General features: G+C 39.9%; 1 protein-coding gene across 1 annotated transcript in view; it reads right to left on the reverse strand.

Moving 5' to 3' along the window:
* Window positions 1-17895, reverse strand: part of RBM5 (RNA binding motif protein 5) — a 333945-nt gene that overhangs the window by 95753 nt on the left and 220297 nt on the right. The window contains exon 16 of the mRNA XM_033925757.1: window positions 1314-1384. Coding sequence (XP_033781648.1) covers window positions 1314-1384 — 71 coding nt within the window. The remainder of the gene's footprint in view (window positions 1-1313; window positions 1385-17895) is intronic.

Consider the following 17895-nt stretch of genomic DNA (forward strand, 5'->3'; position numbering starts at 1 on the left):
AAGATGGCTAGGAAAGCGCCAGCCACGAGGGGTCCCGGGCGTCCGAGATAACTGCCAGACAATCGCCACCCACGCATGGTCAGAGACCTCTATAGGCCCCAACTTAGAATCTACGAGCTCCGAAAACAAAGAGCGGGAACAAAGAATATAGTCTATACGGGATAAAGAAGCATGGGCCCGCGAAACATGAGTAAAATCTTTCTCCAGGGGATGTAAAACTCTCCAGGCATCCACCAAGTCGAGGGAGGCACAAAGGATTGCAATTCCAGTAGCAGCTTTCCGAGATTCCCTCCCCACCCCAGTCGAGCGATCCCAAAGAGGATCCGCCACCTCGTTGAAATCACCCCCTACCACCAGAGGAACATCATCATAGACCGACAAAAGATCCGCTAAGTGATGAAAAAATCCCGCACCCGGGCTATTGGGGGCATAAAGATTGCAAAGAATATAAGGTTTAGAGTTCAAACTGACCGAGGCAATCACATACCTACCCTCCGGGTCCGTAAGGACATCCTTAACAATCAACTGAAGATGTTTACCCACAAGAATAGCCACCCCAGCCTTCTTACCCAAAGCAGGAGAGTCCAGGACATCCCCCACCCACCAAGTCCTCAATTTGGCATGTTCCGCAGCTGTCAAATGGGTTTCCTGCAGAAAGGCCACGTCCGCCCGGTTCCTCCGAAGCTGTCGAAGCACCTTCTGTCTCTTTATAGGCGTAACACTGGCCACCCTCCAATCTTCAGGTACTACAGACAATTTTAGCAACAGGTTACAGATCACCAACAACAGGTCTGCAATTTCATGTTTGAGTTCTTTTAGTACCCTGGCATGTATACCCTCCGGTCCTGGCGATTGACCGAGATTTCTTTCAATTCCTCCACATCATCACCCTTGAAAACCATTTCCGGTTCAGATAGATCTCTTACATCTTCTTCTGTAAAGACCTTGAACTTCAGATTAAAAAACCCAAAAATAACAAATCGATCGCAGAGCGGAAGATACCTTTACAACTCACTCGCAAAGGGAAAAAACTGAGATGGGGCACTGCCCGCTAACACAAGGAAGCAGAGCTGTGGATGATTACTTCTGCAAACCTTGCAGGTAGAGGTGAATAATCCACTGGTCAAAACTCATGTTCCTTTTGCAATGGAAACCAGGTTGATAGTCCTCTCCATGTATTTTCTTCAAGTATGTTCCAGGATACCAAAAAGACTTCCCAGATCTGCTAATTGAAGCTCTAAAGTATTTAAGAAAATATCATAGAAGTACATTTTCTTCACCAACTGGATGATGTTTATAAATATGCATCTTACCGGAGAACCTGGCTGCTGATACAGCTGAGGACTCTGTGATACAACTGCTGCTGTGGTAGGGGTTGAAGCACCTGCCAATACATAAAAAAAACAAATTTTCAACTACACAACAATAATACACCACCATGATCTCATTTGGCATTAAATATACCATACTAAATGCAAAATTAGATCTTACTTGTTATTTCTGTTCCCTGAGCACCTCCCCATTTCATACACCTGTGATATATGGTCTCCTGCCAGCAAGTGGAGACTAAGACCAGCTAGCTTGCAACATTTCTACCACAGAAAAAGAGGTTAGGTTCTTACCTTGCTAATATCTTTTCTAGTAGATAGGTGTCTCATTTTGGACAGTAGGGTATTCGCCTCATACTTGTAAGCTATGTAGAAGGAATCCACTCCAGGTTTTCAACTCCTCCTCCTACTGCTCTGCTGCCCTCTTCAGTTTGTACCAAAGAAGGCAATAGCCCTATATAAACATATTAAACATATTTTGATATTGTCGCTATCACAGAGACATGGTTCAGTGATTCCCATGGATAGGATGCAAACATACCAGGTTATAATCTGGAGGACAGAAATGGTCAAAAAGGTGGAGGAGTAGCTCTCCATGTAAAGATTGATATCCAAGCGACTGAAATGCAAGGGACCTTGGAAGAGGAAGAAGCGATATGGATCGCTCTGAAAAGAGAAGATGGAACTTCTATCTACGTGGGTGTAGTCTTCAGACCTCCGACTCAATCACAGTAAATTAATAAGGATCTGATTGTGAATATTCACAAGTTTGGAAAGAAAGAGGAGGTGCTGCTGTTGGGAGATTTCAACCTGCCGGATGCGGACTGGAATGTTCCATCTGCGGAATCAGAAAGAAGTAGGGAAATTGTGGATGCCTTTCAAAAGGCTCTGTTCAAACAAATGGTGACGGAACCCACAAGGGAAAAAGCAATATTGGATCTGATCCTCACAAATGGGGAAAGTATCTCTAATGTTTAAGTGGGTGCTTACCTGGGAAGTAGCGATCAAATGGTTTGGTTTGATATAACAGTTAAGTGGAAAGCGGCTGCATAATACTTAAAGTCCTAGATTTCAAATGTACAGACTTTAATAAAATGGGAGAATACCTGAAGAAAGAGCAGTTAGGATGGGAGGACATAAGAGAAGTAGAAAAACAGTGGTCTAACATAAGAACATAAGATTTGCCGCTGCTGGGTCCATCATGCCCAGCAGTCCGCTCACACGGCGGCCCTTAGGTCAAAGACCAGTCCACTATTTGAGTCTAGCCTTACTTGCATATGTTCTGTTCCAGTAGGAACTTATCCAACCTTGTCTTGAATCCCTGGAGGGTGCTTTCCCCTATAACAGCCTCCGGAAGAGCATTCCAGATTTCTACCACTCTCTGGGTGAAGAAGAACTTCCTTACGTTTGTAAGGAATCTTTTCCCTTCTAATTTTAGTAGGTGCCCTCTCGTTCTCTTCACCTTGGAGAGGGTGAACAATCTCTCTACTAGGTCTTGAATATTTCGATCATGTCCCCTCTAAGTCTTCTCTTTTCAAGGGAGAAGATAAATGCATGGATGAGGAGATGGTGTGAGGAAGAAGGGTTCCACTTCGTGAGGAACTGGACAACGTTCTGGGGCAAGAGCAAGCTCTACAGGAGAGATGGACTGCACCTGAGCGTGGCGGGAACAAGACTTCTAGCAAACAACGTCAAGAGAGGAATAGAACAGGCTTTAAACTAAGAGAAAGGGGAAAGCCGACAGTCGACCTAGCGTCGATGATTCGGAAGAAGGTATCCCATGAAGATACTGAGGGGAAAAAAGGCAGGGAAGAAACAAGAGACAAATTACAGGAGTCAACTAACCCAGAAGAGGAGGTTAGAAAGATTGTAGCAAAAGAGAAGACACCAAAGACTGAAGCACAGGGAAAAGAAATGAAGACGACAAAATGCCAGGATCTAAACTGCATATATACTAATGCAAGGAGTTTAAGAAACAAAATGGGGGAGCTAGAAGCCATGGCCAATGCAGAGGACATAGACATCATTGGAATCTCTGAAACGTGGTGGAATGAGGAAAACAAATGGGATACAGCACTGCCGGGGTACAAGCTCTATCGCCGGGATAGGTCAGGTCAGAAAGGAGGAGGAATAGCCCTATACGTAAAAGAAAGCATACAATCGACAAGAATGGACACAGCGGAGATGATCAACAAACTGGAATCGCTATGGGTTAAAATACCGGGTAGGAAAGGGCATGAAATAAAGATGGGCCTAAACTATCGTCCACCCGGGCAAACCGGAGATAGTGATAAAGAAATGGATGCCGAGATGAAGCGAGAATGCAAAAGTGGTTACACAGTTGTTATGGGAGACTTCAACTATCCTGGGATAGACTGGAGTCTTGGAAGCTCAAGATGCGCTAGGGAGACAGAATTCCTGGAGGCTATACAAGATTGCTTCATGGAGCAGCTTGTTAGAGAACCGACGAGAGGAAATGCCACTCTGGATTTAATCCTAAATGGACTAAGGGGACCTGCAAAGGAAGTGGAAGTAGTGGGACCGTTGGGAAACAGTGATCATAATATGATCAAGTTCAAGGTTGAAGTAGGCATACCGAACGGAAAGAGAACCATAGCGACATCTTTCAACTTCAGGAAAGGAAACTATGAAGCAATGAGGGAAATGGTAAGGAAGAAACTTAGGAACACTTCCAAAAAATGGCAAACAGTAGAACATGCCTGGTCTTTTTTCAAAGACACAGTGAGCGAGGCACAAAATCTGCACATCCCCAGATTCAGAAAGGGGTGCAAAAAGGGTCGAACAAAAGACCCAGTATGGATGACTAAAATAGTGAAGGAAGCGATAGGCAATAAGAAAAATTCATTCAGGGAATGGAAAAAGGACAAAACTGAAGGGAACCAGAAGGAGCACAGGAAGTATCAAAAAGAATGTCACCGTGTGGTTCGAAAAGCCAAAAGAGAGTATGAAGAGAGGCTAGCCAGGGAGGCACGAAATTTCAAACCGTTCTTCAGATATGTTAAAGGGAAACAGCCAGCTAGGGAGGAGGTAGGACCGCTGGACGAAGGAGACAGGAAGGGAGCGGTGAAGGAGGAGAAAGAAGTCGCAGAAAGACTCAACATGTTCTTCTCGTCTGTATTTACAAACGAAGACACAACCAACATACCGGAACCTGAACAAATCTTCAATGGAAATCAAGCAGAAAAATTAACATCCATGGAAGTGAGCCTTGATGATGTACACAGGCAGATAGAAAAACTTAAAACTGACAAATCCCCGGGTCCGGACGGAATCCATCCCAGGGTTCTGAAAGAATTAAAGGAGGAGATAGCGGAACTACTGCAGCAAATTTGCAACCTATCCTTGAAAACAGGCATGATCCCGGAGGATTGGAAGATAGCCAATGTCACGCCCATCTTTAAAAAGGGATCAAGAGGTGACCCGGGAAACTACAGACCAGTGAGTTTGACCTCGGTTCCGGGGAAACTGACGGAAGCACTGATTAAAGAACACATCGATGAACATCTGGAAAGAAACGAACTTTTGAAAACAACCCAACATGGTTTCTGCAGGGGGAGATCGTGCCTAACGAACTTATTGCACTTCTTCGAAGGAATTAACAAACGGATGGACAGAGGAGACCCCATAGACATCATATACCTTGATTTCCAAAAAGCCTTTGACAAGGTGCCTCACGAACGTCTACTCCGGAAACTGAAGAACCATGGAGTGGACGGAGACGTACATAGATGGATCAGAAACTGGTTGGCGGGTAGGAAACAGAGGGAAGGGGTGAAGGGCCACTACTCGGACTGGATGGGGGTCACGAGTGGTGTTCCGCAGGGCTCAGTGCTAGGGACGCTGCTATTTAATATATTCATAAATGATCTAGAAACAGGCACGAAGTGTGAGATAATAAAATTTGCGGACGATACAAAACTATTTAGTGGAGCTGGGACTAAAGAGGAATGCGAAGAATTGCAAAGGGACTTGAACAAATTGGGGGAATGGGCGGCGAGATGGCAGATGAAGTTCAACGTTGAGAAATGTAAAGTATTGCATGTTGGAAACAGAAACCCGAGGTACAACTATACGATGGGAGGGATATTATTGAATGAGAGCAACCAAGAAAGGGACTTGGGGGTAATGGTGGACATGACAATGAAGCCGACGGCACAGTGCGCAACAGCCGCTAAGAAAGCAAATAGAATGCTAGGCATAATCAAGAAGGGTATTACAACAAGGACAAAAGAAGTTATCCTGCCATTGTATCGGGCGATGGTGCGCCCGCATCTGGAATACTGCGTCCAATATTGGTCTCCGTACCTTAGGAAGGATATGGCGTAACTCGAGAGGGTTCAGAGGAGAGCGACACGCTTGATAAAAGGGATGGAAAACCTCTCATACGCTGAGAGATTGGAGAAACTGGGTCTCTTTTCCCTGGAGAAGAGGAGACTTAGAGGGGATATGATAGAGACTTATAAGATCATGAAGGGCATAGAGAGAGTAGAGAAAGACAGATTCTTCAAACTTTCGAAAAATAAAAGAACAAGAGGACACTTGGAAAAGTTGAAAGGGGACAGATTGGGGCGTGGCTTAGCGCGAGCACGGATGGAGGTGTGATCCTGAAGCTCCTCACCATCCAGGCAATGAAATAAAGAAAAAAATTATTTTTCCTTCAAATAATTGTATAAAAAGTATATATAAGGAAAGCTGAATAAAAGATACAAAACAAAATCCTAAATTGCGGTATTTGAAGAAGGGTATGTGCAGACAGGAGACGGAAAAGCGGAGAGCCGTTTGAGCTGACGGTTACATAGAATTGAATACAGCGCTGAGGTATATGTTTATATTCTGATCAGATAAAACAAAGAAGCTGATGGGAGTCGGTGAAAGCAGTCTGTGTTTTCGGAGGTTTTAGAGAGGCTTGAAAGCAGTGCTGAGACTGAGAGACGAACGTGAACTGAAACTGGAAAAAAAAAGCTGATGAGAGTCGGTAAGCAGAGAGCTGTCAGTGTCGGCGATTTCAAGAGACTATGAGATATATGTTTGATTGAGAAAATGTAAAGAATGGATATGTTCTGACAAAATATAACTAAAGAAAAAAAAAAGCTGAATTGATATATTTGAAGCGTGATTTGTGCTGATGAGAGTCGGGAAGACATAGAACCGTTTGTGCTGGCGGTTTATTGAAGTTTGAATGCTGAAACCGCGTGGTAGATGTGATTGAACAGTTTGGCGAAATAGGAAAAAAAAGAGGAGAAAAGTTTTTATTCTGAATAAATATATACTGAAACAGAAAAAAAAGAGGAAGCTGTTAAAAGTCAGGAAAGCTGAGAACTGTCTGTATTTCAACTGATTCGAGAGACTTTGGAGCAGTACTGATGCTGATGAATGTGAAAGACCAGATAATCAGATTGTGATCCGATCAAATATAGCCAAAAAAAGATAACCTGAATTGCGGCAGTTGAAGTGAGATAAGTGCGGACAAGAAACGGGAAGGCAGAGAACCATTTGTGATTTTGGCGGTTTCATTGAACTTGAATGCAGCGTTGAAACCACGAAGTACAAGTGAAAGATCAGTTTGATTGGAAAAATTGTGAAAAAGGAATTTGTGTTCTGACCAGCTATATTGAAAAAAAAAGGAAAAAAAAAGATTATTCTCTGATAAAAAAGGGGATTAAAAAAAAAAAATTGAGAGAGAGGAGGACTTGCATTTTCTCTCAGAAATTGGGTGCTGAAGCACTGAAGACAAATAAATGTCAGCTTACTAATAATAAATAAATACTGAATTGAATATCACTTTCCTCTGACAAAGCTGCGATTGGGCTTGTGAGAGAGGAGACAGAGAAAAGGTTCAACGGAACTTTAAAAAACTGAAACAGCAAGACATTGAGGAATTTGAGAGACGCTGAGAAAAAACAGAAGAAAATTGCTTAAAGTTGGTCAAAATAGGAAAAATAACTCTAAAAAAGTGTTGCTCTCCTTAATCAGAGCTGCGATTGGGCTTGTAAGAGGAGGGAAAAAAAAAAAGAGTTCCCCTACATCATTGAAAAAGTGAAAGTGAGAAAAGAATTTTCAAACTAACATAGGTAAAGGAAAAAGAAAAGAGCATAAAAAGAAAAAATTTCTAATTCAAATATATAACAAAGTCTTGAAGGAAAAGAGATTAAAAACCTAAGAATACCAAATCTAAAAGATTTAAATACAAGAAATAATAATAACCAAGAAAAAGAGAACAATAACATGGCAAGTACCAGACAAAACAAAAATGAGGTTGGTACATCTGCAAAAAGACAGAAACAAGAACAAATAACACCAAGCAAGATACCACTTCCTATCGAAGAATCAGACACATTAAGCAAAGCTGAAGTCATGGAAGAATTAAAACAAATCAAACAAATGCTGAAAGAAACTATTACTAATATGTCTGAAATGAAAGAAGAAATTTTAAATATACATAGACAAATGGAAGTTAACAACAAAAGAACAACTGAACTAGAATCAAAAATGGAAACTATAGAATGTGAATCAAAAAGATGTAAAAACGACAACCTGGAATTAAATAAATTAAAAGATCAACTGGAGGATTACGAGAATAGAGGAAGAAGAAAGAACATCAAACTCTTTGGAATACAAGAAAATTTAGAGGGAAAAAATACTATCCTTTTCCTTGAAAATTTAATTCCAAAAATTCTACAATTAGACTTGAAACAAACAATTGAAATTGAAAGGGCGCATAGAATCCCAATAAAAAATTTAGAAAATAAAAACAGACCAAGACCAATCATTTTCAAAATGTTGAGATACCAACAAGCACTAGAGATACTAAATGCTGCAAAAAAAGATAAAAACTTAAATTATAAAGGATCAAGATTATGGTTTTTACCAGATTTCGCCAAAAACACAGCAATTAAAAGGAAAAGACTACTAGATATGAGACCTCTACTCAAAGAAAAAGGATTTAAATATGGTCTATACTATCCGGCGAAAATGAGAGTGTCATCTGGAGACAAGTCTTTATATTTTGAGGATCCCGAAAAACTAAAAGAGTTTCTTTCTAAACCAGAACCTATGATATATTAACATAATATATTAAGAAGATTTTGAAGACTCTATGAAAAATTAGGAAATATAACATATCGAAATATTTGAAGAAATGGAGGAAAACAATACAAAGAAAAGACAATAATAATTATATGAAAGAAAGAACAGAATATATGAAAATTATTAAATAATACACTGCATATAAGTTTAAAATAATTATATGTTGAAATCATAATACTAAGGAAATACAAATTAACATATTGTTAAATGGAAAATGATACATCAATAAAATGTTATGGAAAATGATTAAATAAATATAAAAGATCAATATAGATAGATAGAAGGGAAATTTGTTTAAACAATTAAATATTGATTGCCTGGAATGGGGAGAATGTTAGGATTATAGTTCCAATGTGTATCCTTAAGCAGCCAATGTATTGGGTGGGAAAGGGAGGGATAAGAAGAATATTTATTAGAATAATTAAGGGAGATACATTAGGGTTAAATATGTGTGTCATAGGGAAAATTTTTTGGTTATTAAATATGAAAGAGGAGAGGAAGAATAAGATAATGAAAAGTATTAAAATATATAATGTCTTTTAAAATATATTCTATTAATGTCAATGGCCTGAATCACGTAATTAAAAGGAAAAAAATATTAACATTTTTAAAAAAACAAAATGCAGATATTTACTGTCTGCAAGAGACCCATCTTAATATGAAGGAATCACAGAAATTATCAGGTGGATGGATAAAAGAATGTTTTTTTGCTCCAGCAGTGGGTAAAAAAGCAGGGGTTGCAATCCTTATAAATAAAAAATGTATGGCCAATATAAAGGTAAAAAATTCAGATCCACATGGAAGATGGATACATATCGATATAGGTATGGGAAATGATACCCTGACGTTATTTAATATATATGCCCCTAATTCGAATCAATCAGAATTTTTCAAAAAGCTACAAAATATGTTATTACCACTGGCTGCCTCTAATCTAGTGGTGGCTGGAGATTTTAATGCTGTAATGGATCCATTATTGGATAAAAAACCAGGTAAAAACATTAAATCTTTAGGTCTAGATAACTTAGTTCGATCATGTGATTTGAAAGATATATGGCGTATTCTTCATTTTAATGATCAGGAGTATTCATTTTGTTCACAGGTTCATAAATCATTTTCAAGAATAGATTATATTTTTGTTTCAACAAATAAAGTGCAACAAGTGATTAAAGCCTCCATTGATCCTATTATCATTTCGGATCATGCGGGAATATGGATAGAATTACAATTAGATCAATTAGAAAATAATAGACCTCTTTGGAGATTTGATAATGCATTGCTTGTGGATAACAAATTTTTGGAAAATTTTAAAACACAAATTAATGAATTTTTTCAAATAAATTTAGTGGAAGATACATCTATAGAGAATGTATGGGATGCATTTAAAGCAACTATGAGGGGTAATATCATATCATATTCAGCTTTTATTAGGAAACAAATTAAAAAACAATATATGGAATTAGAAAAAGAAATAAAAATATTAGAAGCTAAATTGATAAGTAAATGGGAATATGAAGTTTTGCAAGCTCTTTTGAAAGTAAAAGGTAAATATAATGAATTAACTTCAAAAATGATAAGAAAAGATTTGTTTTCCAAACAAACGGTGTATTATGGAAATTCTAATAAGACGGGAAAATTATTAGCAAATTATCTTAAGGCAAAAAAAAGGAGAACTAATATTAATGGAATAAAAGATGATAATGGTATAATAACAAATCAAACAAATATAATATTAAAACAATTTTTAAATTTTTATAAGGATCTATATTCTTCCGAACCTTATTTGGAGAAACAAAAAGATGGAAAAAAATTTTTAGATTTAATAAATGGACCTAAGATTCCTGATCATATAAAACGAAGTTTAGAAGAACCTATATCATTAAAAGAATTAGAAACAGCATTGAGATCTCTTAGAGTTGGATCCGCTCCAGGTGGTGATGGTTACACAGTAGAATTTTATAAAACATTTCAAAATATCCTCTCCCCACATTTATTAAAATTATATCAGACACAACTTATAAAAGGTAATATAAAAGGTACTATGGCTGAATCAATAATAATTGTTTTACCTAAGCCAAATAAAGATCCTACTTTGGTTTCAAACTACAGACCTATATCTTTGATAAACGTTGATAATAAACTTTTGGCGAAAATTTTGGCTTTGAGATTAGCCAAAGCTCTCCCACATATTATAGATATGCATCAAACGGGTTTCGTTGCTAAAAGACATTCCTCCAATAACTCTAGACTATTATTTCACATGCTAAACTTATCAAAAAAAATGGATGAACCGGCATTTACAGTTTCATTAGATGCCGAGAAAGCATTTGATAGGGTAGAATGGAATTTCATGTATCAGGCTTTAGAATGGTTTGGTATAGGTTCTGGATTTATACAAATGGTAAAAACATTGTATAGCTTCCCGATTGCAAGATTAAATATTAATAATAAGATATCTGATGGTTTTCAATTGCAGAGGGGAGTTAGACAAGGTTGTCCTTTATCTCCTTTGTTATTTGATGTTGTATTAGAACCCTTATTGTTAGCAATACAGCAAACGAGGGAGATACAAGGAATTCCATATTCAGATATGGAATATAAAATTTCGGCTTATGCTGATGATATTTTACTTTATTTGAGAAATCCAGAGTCTACCTTATCTTCTTTATTGGAATTAATTGATAAGTTTGGCAAATTTTCAGGTTATAAAATTAATTGGAATAAATCTGAAATTATACCCTTGAATGTTTACTGTGTAAAAGGATTATTTGATATTTTTCCATTCATATGGAAAGAAGAAGGATTTAAATATCTAGGCATTCAAGTTAAAAAAACAATTGAAGATACTGTAAAAGAAAATGAAAAATATGTATTAAAAAAAGTAACGGAGTTATGTGAACAATGGAACCCATTACATATATCTTGGTGGGGCAGAGTTCAAACTATTAAAATGATGATGTTGCCTGTGGTTTGCTACCAAATGAGTATGATACCTATTTATTTTCAGGGGTCCTTTTATAAGAAGCTTAATAGAATTTTAACAAAATTTCTTTGGCTTGGTAAAACACCTAGAATAGCTTTAGTAACCTTACAAAAATCAATTAAGGAGGGAGGGGTAAATTTTCCAAATTTCTATAGGTACCATCAAGCCTATATTCTACGTCAGGGTATGTATTGGATCCTCCCAGAACTTATAGATAATGCACCTGATTGGTTATATTTGGAATGGCGCCTTATGTTTCCCCTAAATTTAGTTCATTTACCAAGTATTAATATACCTAAAAGATACAGAGAAAATAAAATAATAATGGATACTTGGAAAACATTGAGATTTATTGATAAACTAACACCCATCCCAATATATAAATCAACTAATCAATCCATATGGATAAACTCCAAGATCAAAATTGGCGGAGCTCAAATCCTTTGGAAGAACTGGATTACTGCAGGAATTAGATCTCTAGATGATATTATTTCAGAAGGTAAACTGCTGGATTTTTCACAATTGCAACATAGATTTGGTCTTAATAAAACACAAAGTTTTAAATGGTTGCAATTGAAGCAGGCCATTCAGGTTGGGTTCCCTGAATGGAAATCATTAAACAATCAATATAGTTTAAAGTTCTTATGCTTTAAAGCAGACTTCCTAGGACATCAAGCCGCATTGTGGTATAAATTAATATCTGGATATTTGAATAAAAAACCAAAAAATGGTCTAAGAGACATTTGGAGCATTGAGATTAAGCATCAAATTACTGCATCTCAATGGCCACTAATTTGGTCTTGGAGAATGAGATGTACAGTGTCAGCATCTATGAGACAAACTTGGTTCTTTTTATTACATAGAGCTTTTTGGACCCCTACACGTTTGCAAAAATTAGATAGTTCTAAGTCCAATAAATGCTGGCACTGTAATCTAGAACCAGGGACATTAGATCATTTATTATATCATTGTCCTTATATTAAAATATTTTGGAATTCAATTTGGCCACAAATTAATAAATTAATGGAAAATCATATTGCAATATCATATGATACAATTTTATTTGGAACAATGATGAGAAAAAAAAGTCAAATTTCACCAGAAAATAATAAACTTTTATTAATTATGACAGGGGTTGCCATTCAACATATAACTAACAATTGGAAAAATTACAACAACCTAAACTACACATTTTGGTGGAATACAATATGCCATGTTTTTAAAATGGAAAGAACAATAGCAGTACAAAAGGGGACATATAATAAATTTATAAAAATATGGGGGCCATTGACAAAATACTGCAATGATTAAATAATAGAATACTTTTTCTTCTTTTCTTCTTTTAGAGATTTTTTTTTTTTTTTTATGACACACATATAGGGGGGATAAGGAAAACAATTTATATATAATATATTATAATATATGATACAAAATGTAACAAATGATTAAAAAATAATAGAAGGGTGGGGGGAGGGAAAATGAATAAAATTTATCTAGAATATATTGTAGTAAATATAAATATGTTATTGAATAATATCAATTGTATTCCAATATGTTGTATACTTTTATAAAATTTGAAAATATTATATTAAAGCAATAAAAGGGTGGGGGGAGGGTGAAGGGGAAAATCAAATTCAGACATACATTGTGTTAGATATAAAAGTGATACCATGCATATATCAAATGTATTTTATTATTATGTACACTTTTTGTAAAATTTGAAAATAAAAATATAATGGAAAAAAAAAAAGAAAGGGGACAGATTTAAAACGAATGCTAGGAAGTTCTTCTTTACCCAACGAGTGGTGGACACCTGGAATGCGCTTCCAGAGGGAGTAATAGGGCAGAGTACAGTACAGGGGTTTAAGAAAGGATTGGACAATTTCCTGCTGGAAAAGGGGATAGAGGGGTATAAATAGAGGATTACCGTACTGCACAGGTCCTGGACCTGTTGGGCCGCCGCGTGAGCGGACTGCTGGGCATGATGGACCTCAGGTCTGACCCAGCAGAGGCATTGCTTATGTTCTTATATTATAAGAGGCCCAGTTTCTCTAGTCTCTCGTTATACGGCAACTCCCCCAGTCCCTTAACCATTTTTGTCGCTCTTCTCTGGACTCTTTCGAGTAGTACTGTGTCCTTTTTCATATATGGCGACCAGTGTTGGATGCAGTATTCCAGGTGGATACTTACCATGGCCCGGTATAACGGCATGATAACCTTTTCAGATCTGTTTGTGATCCCCTTCTTAATCATTCCTAGCATTCTGTTTGCCCTTTTTGCCGCCACCACACATTGTGCGGATGGTTTCAATGACTTGTCTACAAGTACTCTCAAGTTTCTTTCCTGGGGGTTCTCTCTGAGTATAGCACTGGACATCCTGTATTTGTGCATATGATTTTTGTTACCGACATGCATCACCTTGCACTTAATCATGTTGAACCTCATTTGCCATGTCGCAGCCCATTTCTCGAGTGTATTTATGTCTCTTTGTAGGTCTTCGCAATCCTTCTGCGTCTTCACTACTCTGAATAACTTTGTATTGTCCGCAAATTTAATCACCTCACTCGTCGTGCCAATTTCTAAACTTTTCCAGTGTAAGCTGAAAGAAGCACTAAAAATGGCTATGGACCTTTATGTGAACAAAAAGCACAGTTACTTACCGTAACAGGTGTTATCCAGAGACAGCAGGCAGATATTCTTGACTGATGGGTGACGGCACCGACGGAGCCCCGGTACGGACAATTTTAGAGTGATTGCACTCTAAGAACTTGGAAAGTTCTAGTAGGCCGCACCGCGCACGCACGAGTGCCTTCCCGCCCGACAGAGGCGCGCGGTCCCCAGTTAGGATAAGCCAGCTAAGAAGCCAACCCGGGGAGGTGGGAGGGACGCAAGAATATCTGCCTGCTGTCCCTGGATAAAACCTGTTACGGTAAGTAACTGTGCTTTATCCCAGGACAAGCAGGCAGCATATTCTTGACTGATGGGTGACCTCCAAGCTAACAAAAAGAGGGATGGAGGGATGGTTGGCCATTAGGAAAACAAATTTTGCAAAACAGATTGGCCGAAGTGTCCATCCCGTCTGGAGAATGCATCCAGACAATAATGAGATGTAAAAGTATGAACTGAGGACCAAGTGGCAGCTTTGCAGATTTCCTCAATAGGAGTGGAACGGAGGAAAGCTACAGATGCTGCCATAGCTCGGACTCTATGGGCCGTGACAGAACCTTCCAGTGTCAGTCCGGTCTGAGCATAACAGAATGAAATGCACGCTGCCAGCCAATTAGACAACGTACGTTTAGAAACAGGATGTCCCAATTTATTCGGATCAAAGGACAGAAAAAGTTGGGGAGATGATCTGTGGGGCTTAGTACGGTCTAAATAGTAAGCCAGAGCCCGCTTACAGTCCAAAGTATGCAGAGCCTGTTCTCCAGAATGCGAGTGAGGTTTCGGAAAGAAGACAGGCAGAACAATGGATTGGTTGAGATGGAATTCAGAGACAACCTTAGGGAGAAACTTTGGATGTGTACGCAGAACCACCTTGTCATGATGGAAGACTGTAAAAGGTAGGTCCGCAACTAGTGCATGAAGCTCACTGACCCTCCTGGCAGAGGTAAGGGCAATAAGAAAAAGAACCTTCCAAGTGAGAAACTTGAAAGAAGCGGTAGCCAAAGGTTCAAATGGAGGTTTCATTAAGACGGAAAGAACCACATTGAGATCCCAGATTACAGGAGGGGCTTTAAGAGGTGGTTTCACATTAAAAAGACCCCGCATGAACCTGGACACCAAGGGATGAGCTGAGAGGAGCTTTCCATGGACTGGCTCATGAAACGCCGCAATAGCACTTAGGTGGACTCTGACTGAAGAAGACTTGAGGCCAGAGTCAGACAAAGAAAGAAGATAATCCAACAAGGTCTCCACTGCAAGGGAAGTGGGATCATGACGATGGAGAAAACACCAGGAAGAAAAACGTGTCCACTTCTGATGGTAACATTGCAGAGTGGCCGGTTTCTTGGAGGCATCCAGAATTGAACGAACAGGCTGAGACAAAAGCGTATCTTGAGAAGTCAGCCCGAGAGATACCAAGCTGTCAGGTGCAGAGACTGGAGGTTGGGATGTAGAAGGGTCTCCTGATGCTGTGTAAGCAGAGAAGGAAACAGTGGAAGAAGAAAAGGTTCCCTGGAACTGAGTTGAAGTAGAAGGGAGAACCAATGTTGCCTGGGCCACCTCGGAGCAATCAGAATCATGGTGGCTCGTTCCCTCTTGAGCTTGAACAAGGTTCTCAACATGAGAGGCAGAGGAGGGAAAGCATACAGAAACAGATTGGACCAGTCGAGGAGAAATGCATCCGCTGCCAGACGGTGAGGAGAGTAGAGTCTGGAGCAGAATAGGGGCAGCTGGTGATTGTGAGGAGCTGCAAAGAGGTCTATCTGAGGAGTGCCCCACTGAGCGAAGATGGACTGCAGAGTGAAAGGATCGAGTGTCCATTCGTGAGGCTGGAGAACTCTGCTGAGCTTGTCCGCCAAGGAATTCTGTTCTCCCTGAATGTAGATAGCTTTCAGGAATAGATGGTGATCCGTGGCCCACGTCCAAATCTTCTGGGCTTCCTGGCACAAGCTGCGAGAGCCCATCCCTCCCTGCTTGTTGATGTAGTACATTGCAACTTGATTGTCTGTGCATAGCAGGAGGACTTGAGGGAAGAGAAGAAGTTGGAAGGCCTTGAGGGCATAAAACATTGCTCTGAGTTCCAGGAAATTGATGTGATGCTTCTTTTCCTGGGCTGTCCAAAGGCCTTGAGTTTGGAACTCGTTCAAATGAGCTCCCCAGGCATAAGGGGAGGCGTCGGTGGTGATGACAAGTTGATGAGGAGGTAGATGGAACAGAAGACCTCTGGATAGATTTGAGGATGTCAACCACCATTGTAGAGACTGACGAAGAGATGATGTTACAGATATGTGACGTGAGCAAGGATCCATCGCTTGGGACCACTGGGTAGCCAGGGTCCATTGAGGAGTGCGCAGGTGCAGACGGGCAAGTGGTGTGACATGAACTGTGGAGGCCATGTGACCCAAGAGTATCATCATTTGCTTGGCAGAGATGGAACGTTGAGGAAGCACCTGCTGACATAGAGATTGAAGCGTTTGAAGACGGTTGGATGGCAGAAACGTTCTCATGAGGATTGTGTCTAAGACTGCTCCAATGAATTGAAGTCTCTGCGTGGGGATGAGATGAGATTTGGGTAGATTGGGCAAACGCAGAAATAGGATGGTCTGGTTGGTGGCCTGAAGAACTGTTTGAGGTGAATTTGCCTTTATCAACCAATCGTCCAGGTAAGGAAACACCTGAAGGTGGTGGGAACGTAGAAAAGCCGCCACCACAATCAGACATTTGGTGAACACTCTTGGAGAGGAGGCTAGGCCGAAGGGTAGTACCTTGTACTGGTAATGACAATGATTGATCATGAAGCGTAGGTACTGTCTGGAGGCCAGATTGATTGGTATGTGAGTGTATGCTTCTTTGAGATCGAGGGAACATAGCCAGTCGTCTTGATTGAGAAGAGGGTAAAGAGTGGCTAAAGAGAGCATCCTGAACTTCTCTTTGACTAAGCATTTGTTGAGATCGCGAAGATCTAGGATAGGTCTGAGATCTCCTGTTTTTTTGGGGACTAGGAAATAACGGCCCCTTTTGCTCCGGAGGAACTTCCTCTATGGCGTTCAGAAGGAGGAGGGATTGAACTTCCTGAAGGAGGAGGGAAGACTGGGGAGTATGCAAAGCAGACTCTTTTGGTAGACTTGTGCCCGGGAGGGTTTGAAAGTTGAGAGAGTAGCCGTGGTGGATGATGTTGAGGACCCATTGGTCCGAAGTGATAACTTCCCACCGGCTGAGGAAAAGAGATAGACGCCCTCCTATGGGTTGAGGCAGGAGTGGTGATGGTTGGATGCTGGCTATGCCCTGGAGAATCAAGTCAAAAGGGCTGAGTCGGTTTTTGTTGAGGAAGCTACTTGACAGGTTGCTGCTGCTGCTGTCTAGGTGTTTGCCTCTGCTGTTGACGCTGTCTCCTAGGTTGTTGAGGGGCAGACTGTAAGGGACGAGCCACATAACGGCGTTGGTAAGTGGATTGCTGTCTGAAAGGACGTGCTGGTGGAGTCTTCTTCTTGGTTTTAAGAAGGGTATCCCAGCGTGTTTCATGAGCGGAGAGCTTTTGGGTAGTTGAGTCCATGGATTCTCCAAACAGCTCATCCCCTAAGCAAGGTGCATTTGCTAACCGGTCTTGATGGTTAACATCAAGTTCGGATACCCTCAACCAGGCTAAGCGACGCATGGCCACAGACATGGCCGTTGCTCTAGAGGTAAGTTCAAAGGTGTCATATATAGATCTTACCATAAATTTTCTGAGCTGAAAAAGAGAAGAAGAGCATTGGCGAAAGGCCGAACGTTTCCTCTCAGGCAGGTATTGCTCAAAGGAAGCCATGGTGGTAA

The sequence above is a fragment of the Geotrypetes seraphini genome, chromosome 17 (genome assembly GCF_902459505.1).
Source record: "Geotrypetes seraphini chromosome 17, aGeoSer1.1, whole genome shotgun sequence".
Lineage (NCBI taxonomy): Eukaryota > Metazoa > Chordata > Amphibia > Gymnophiona > Dermophiidae > Geotrypetes > Geotrypetes seraphini.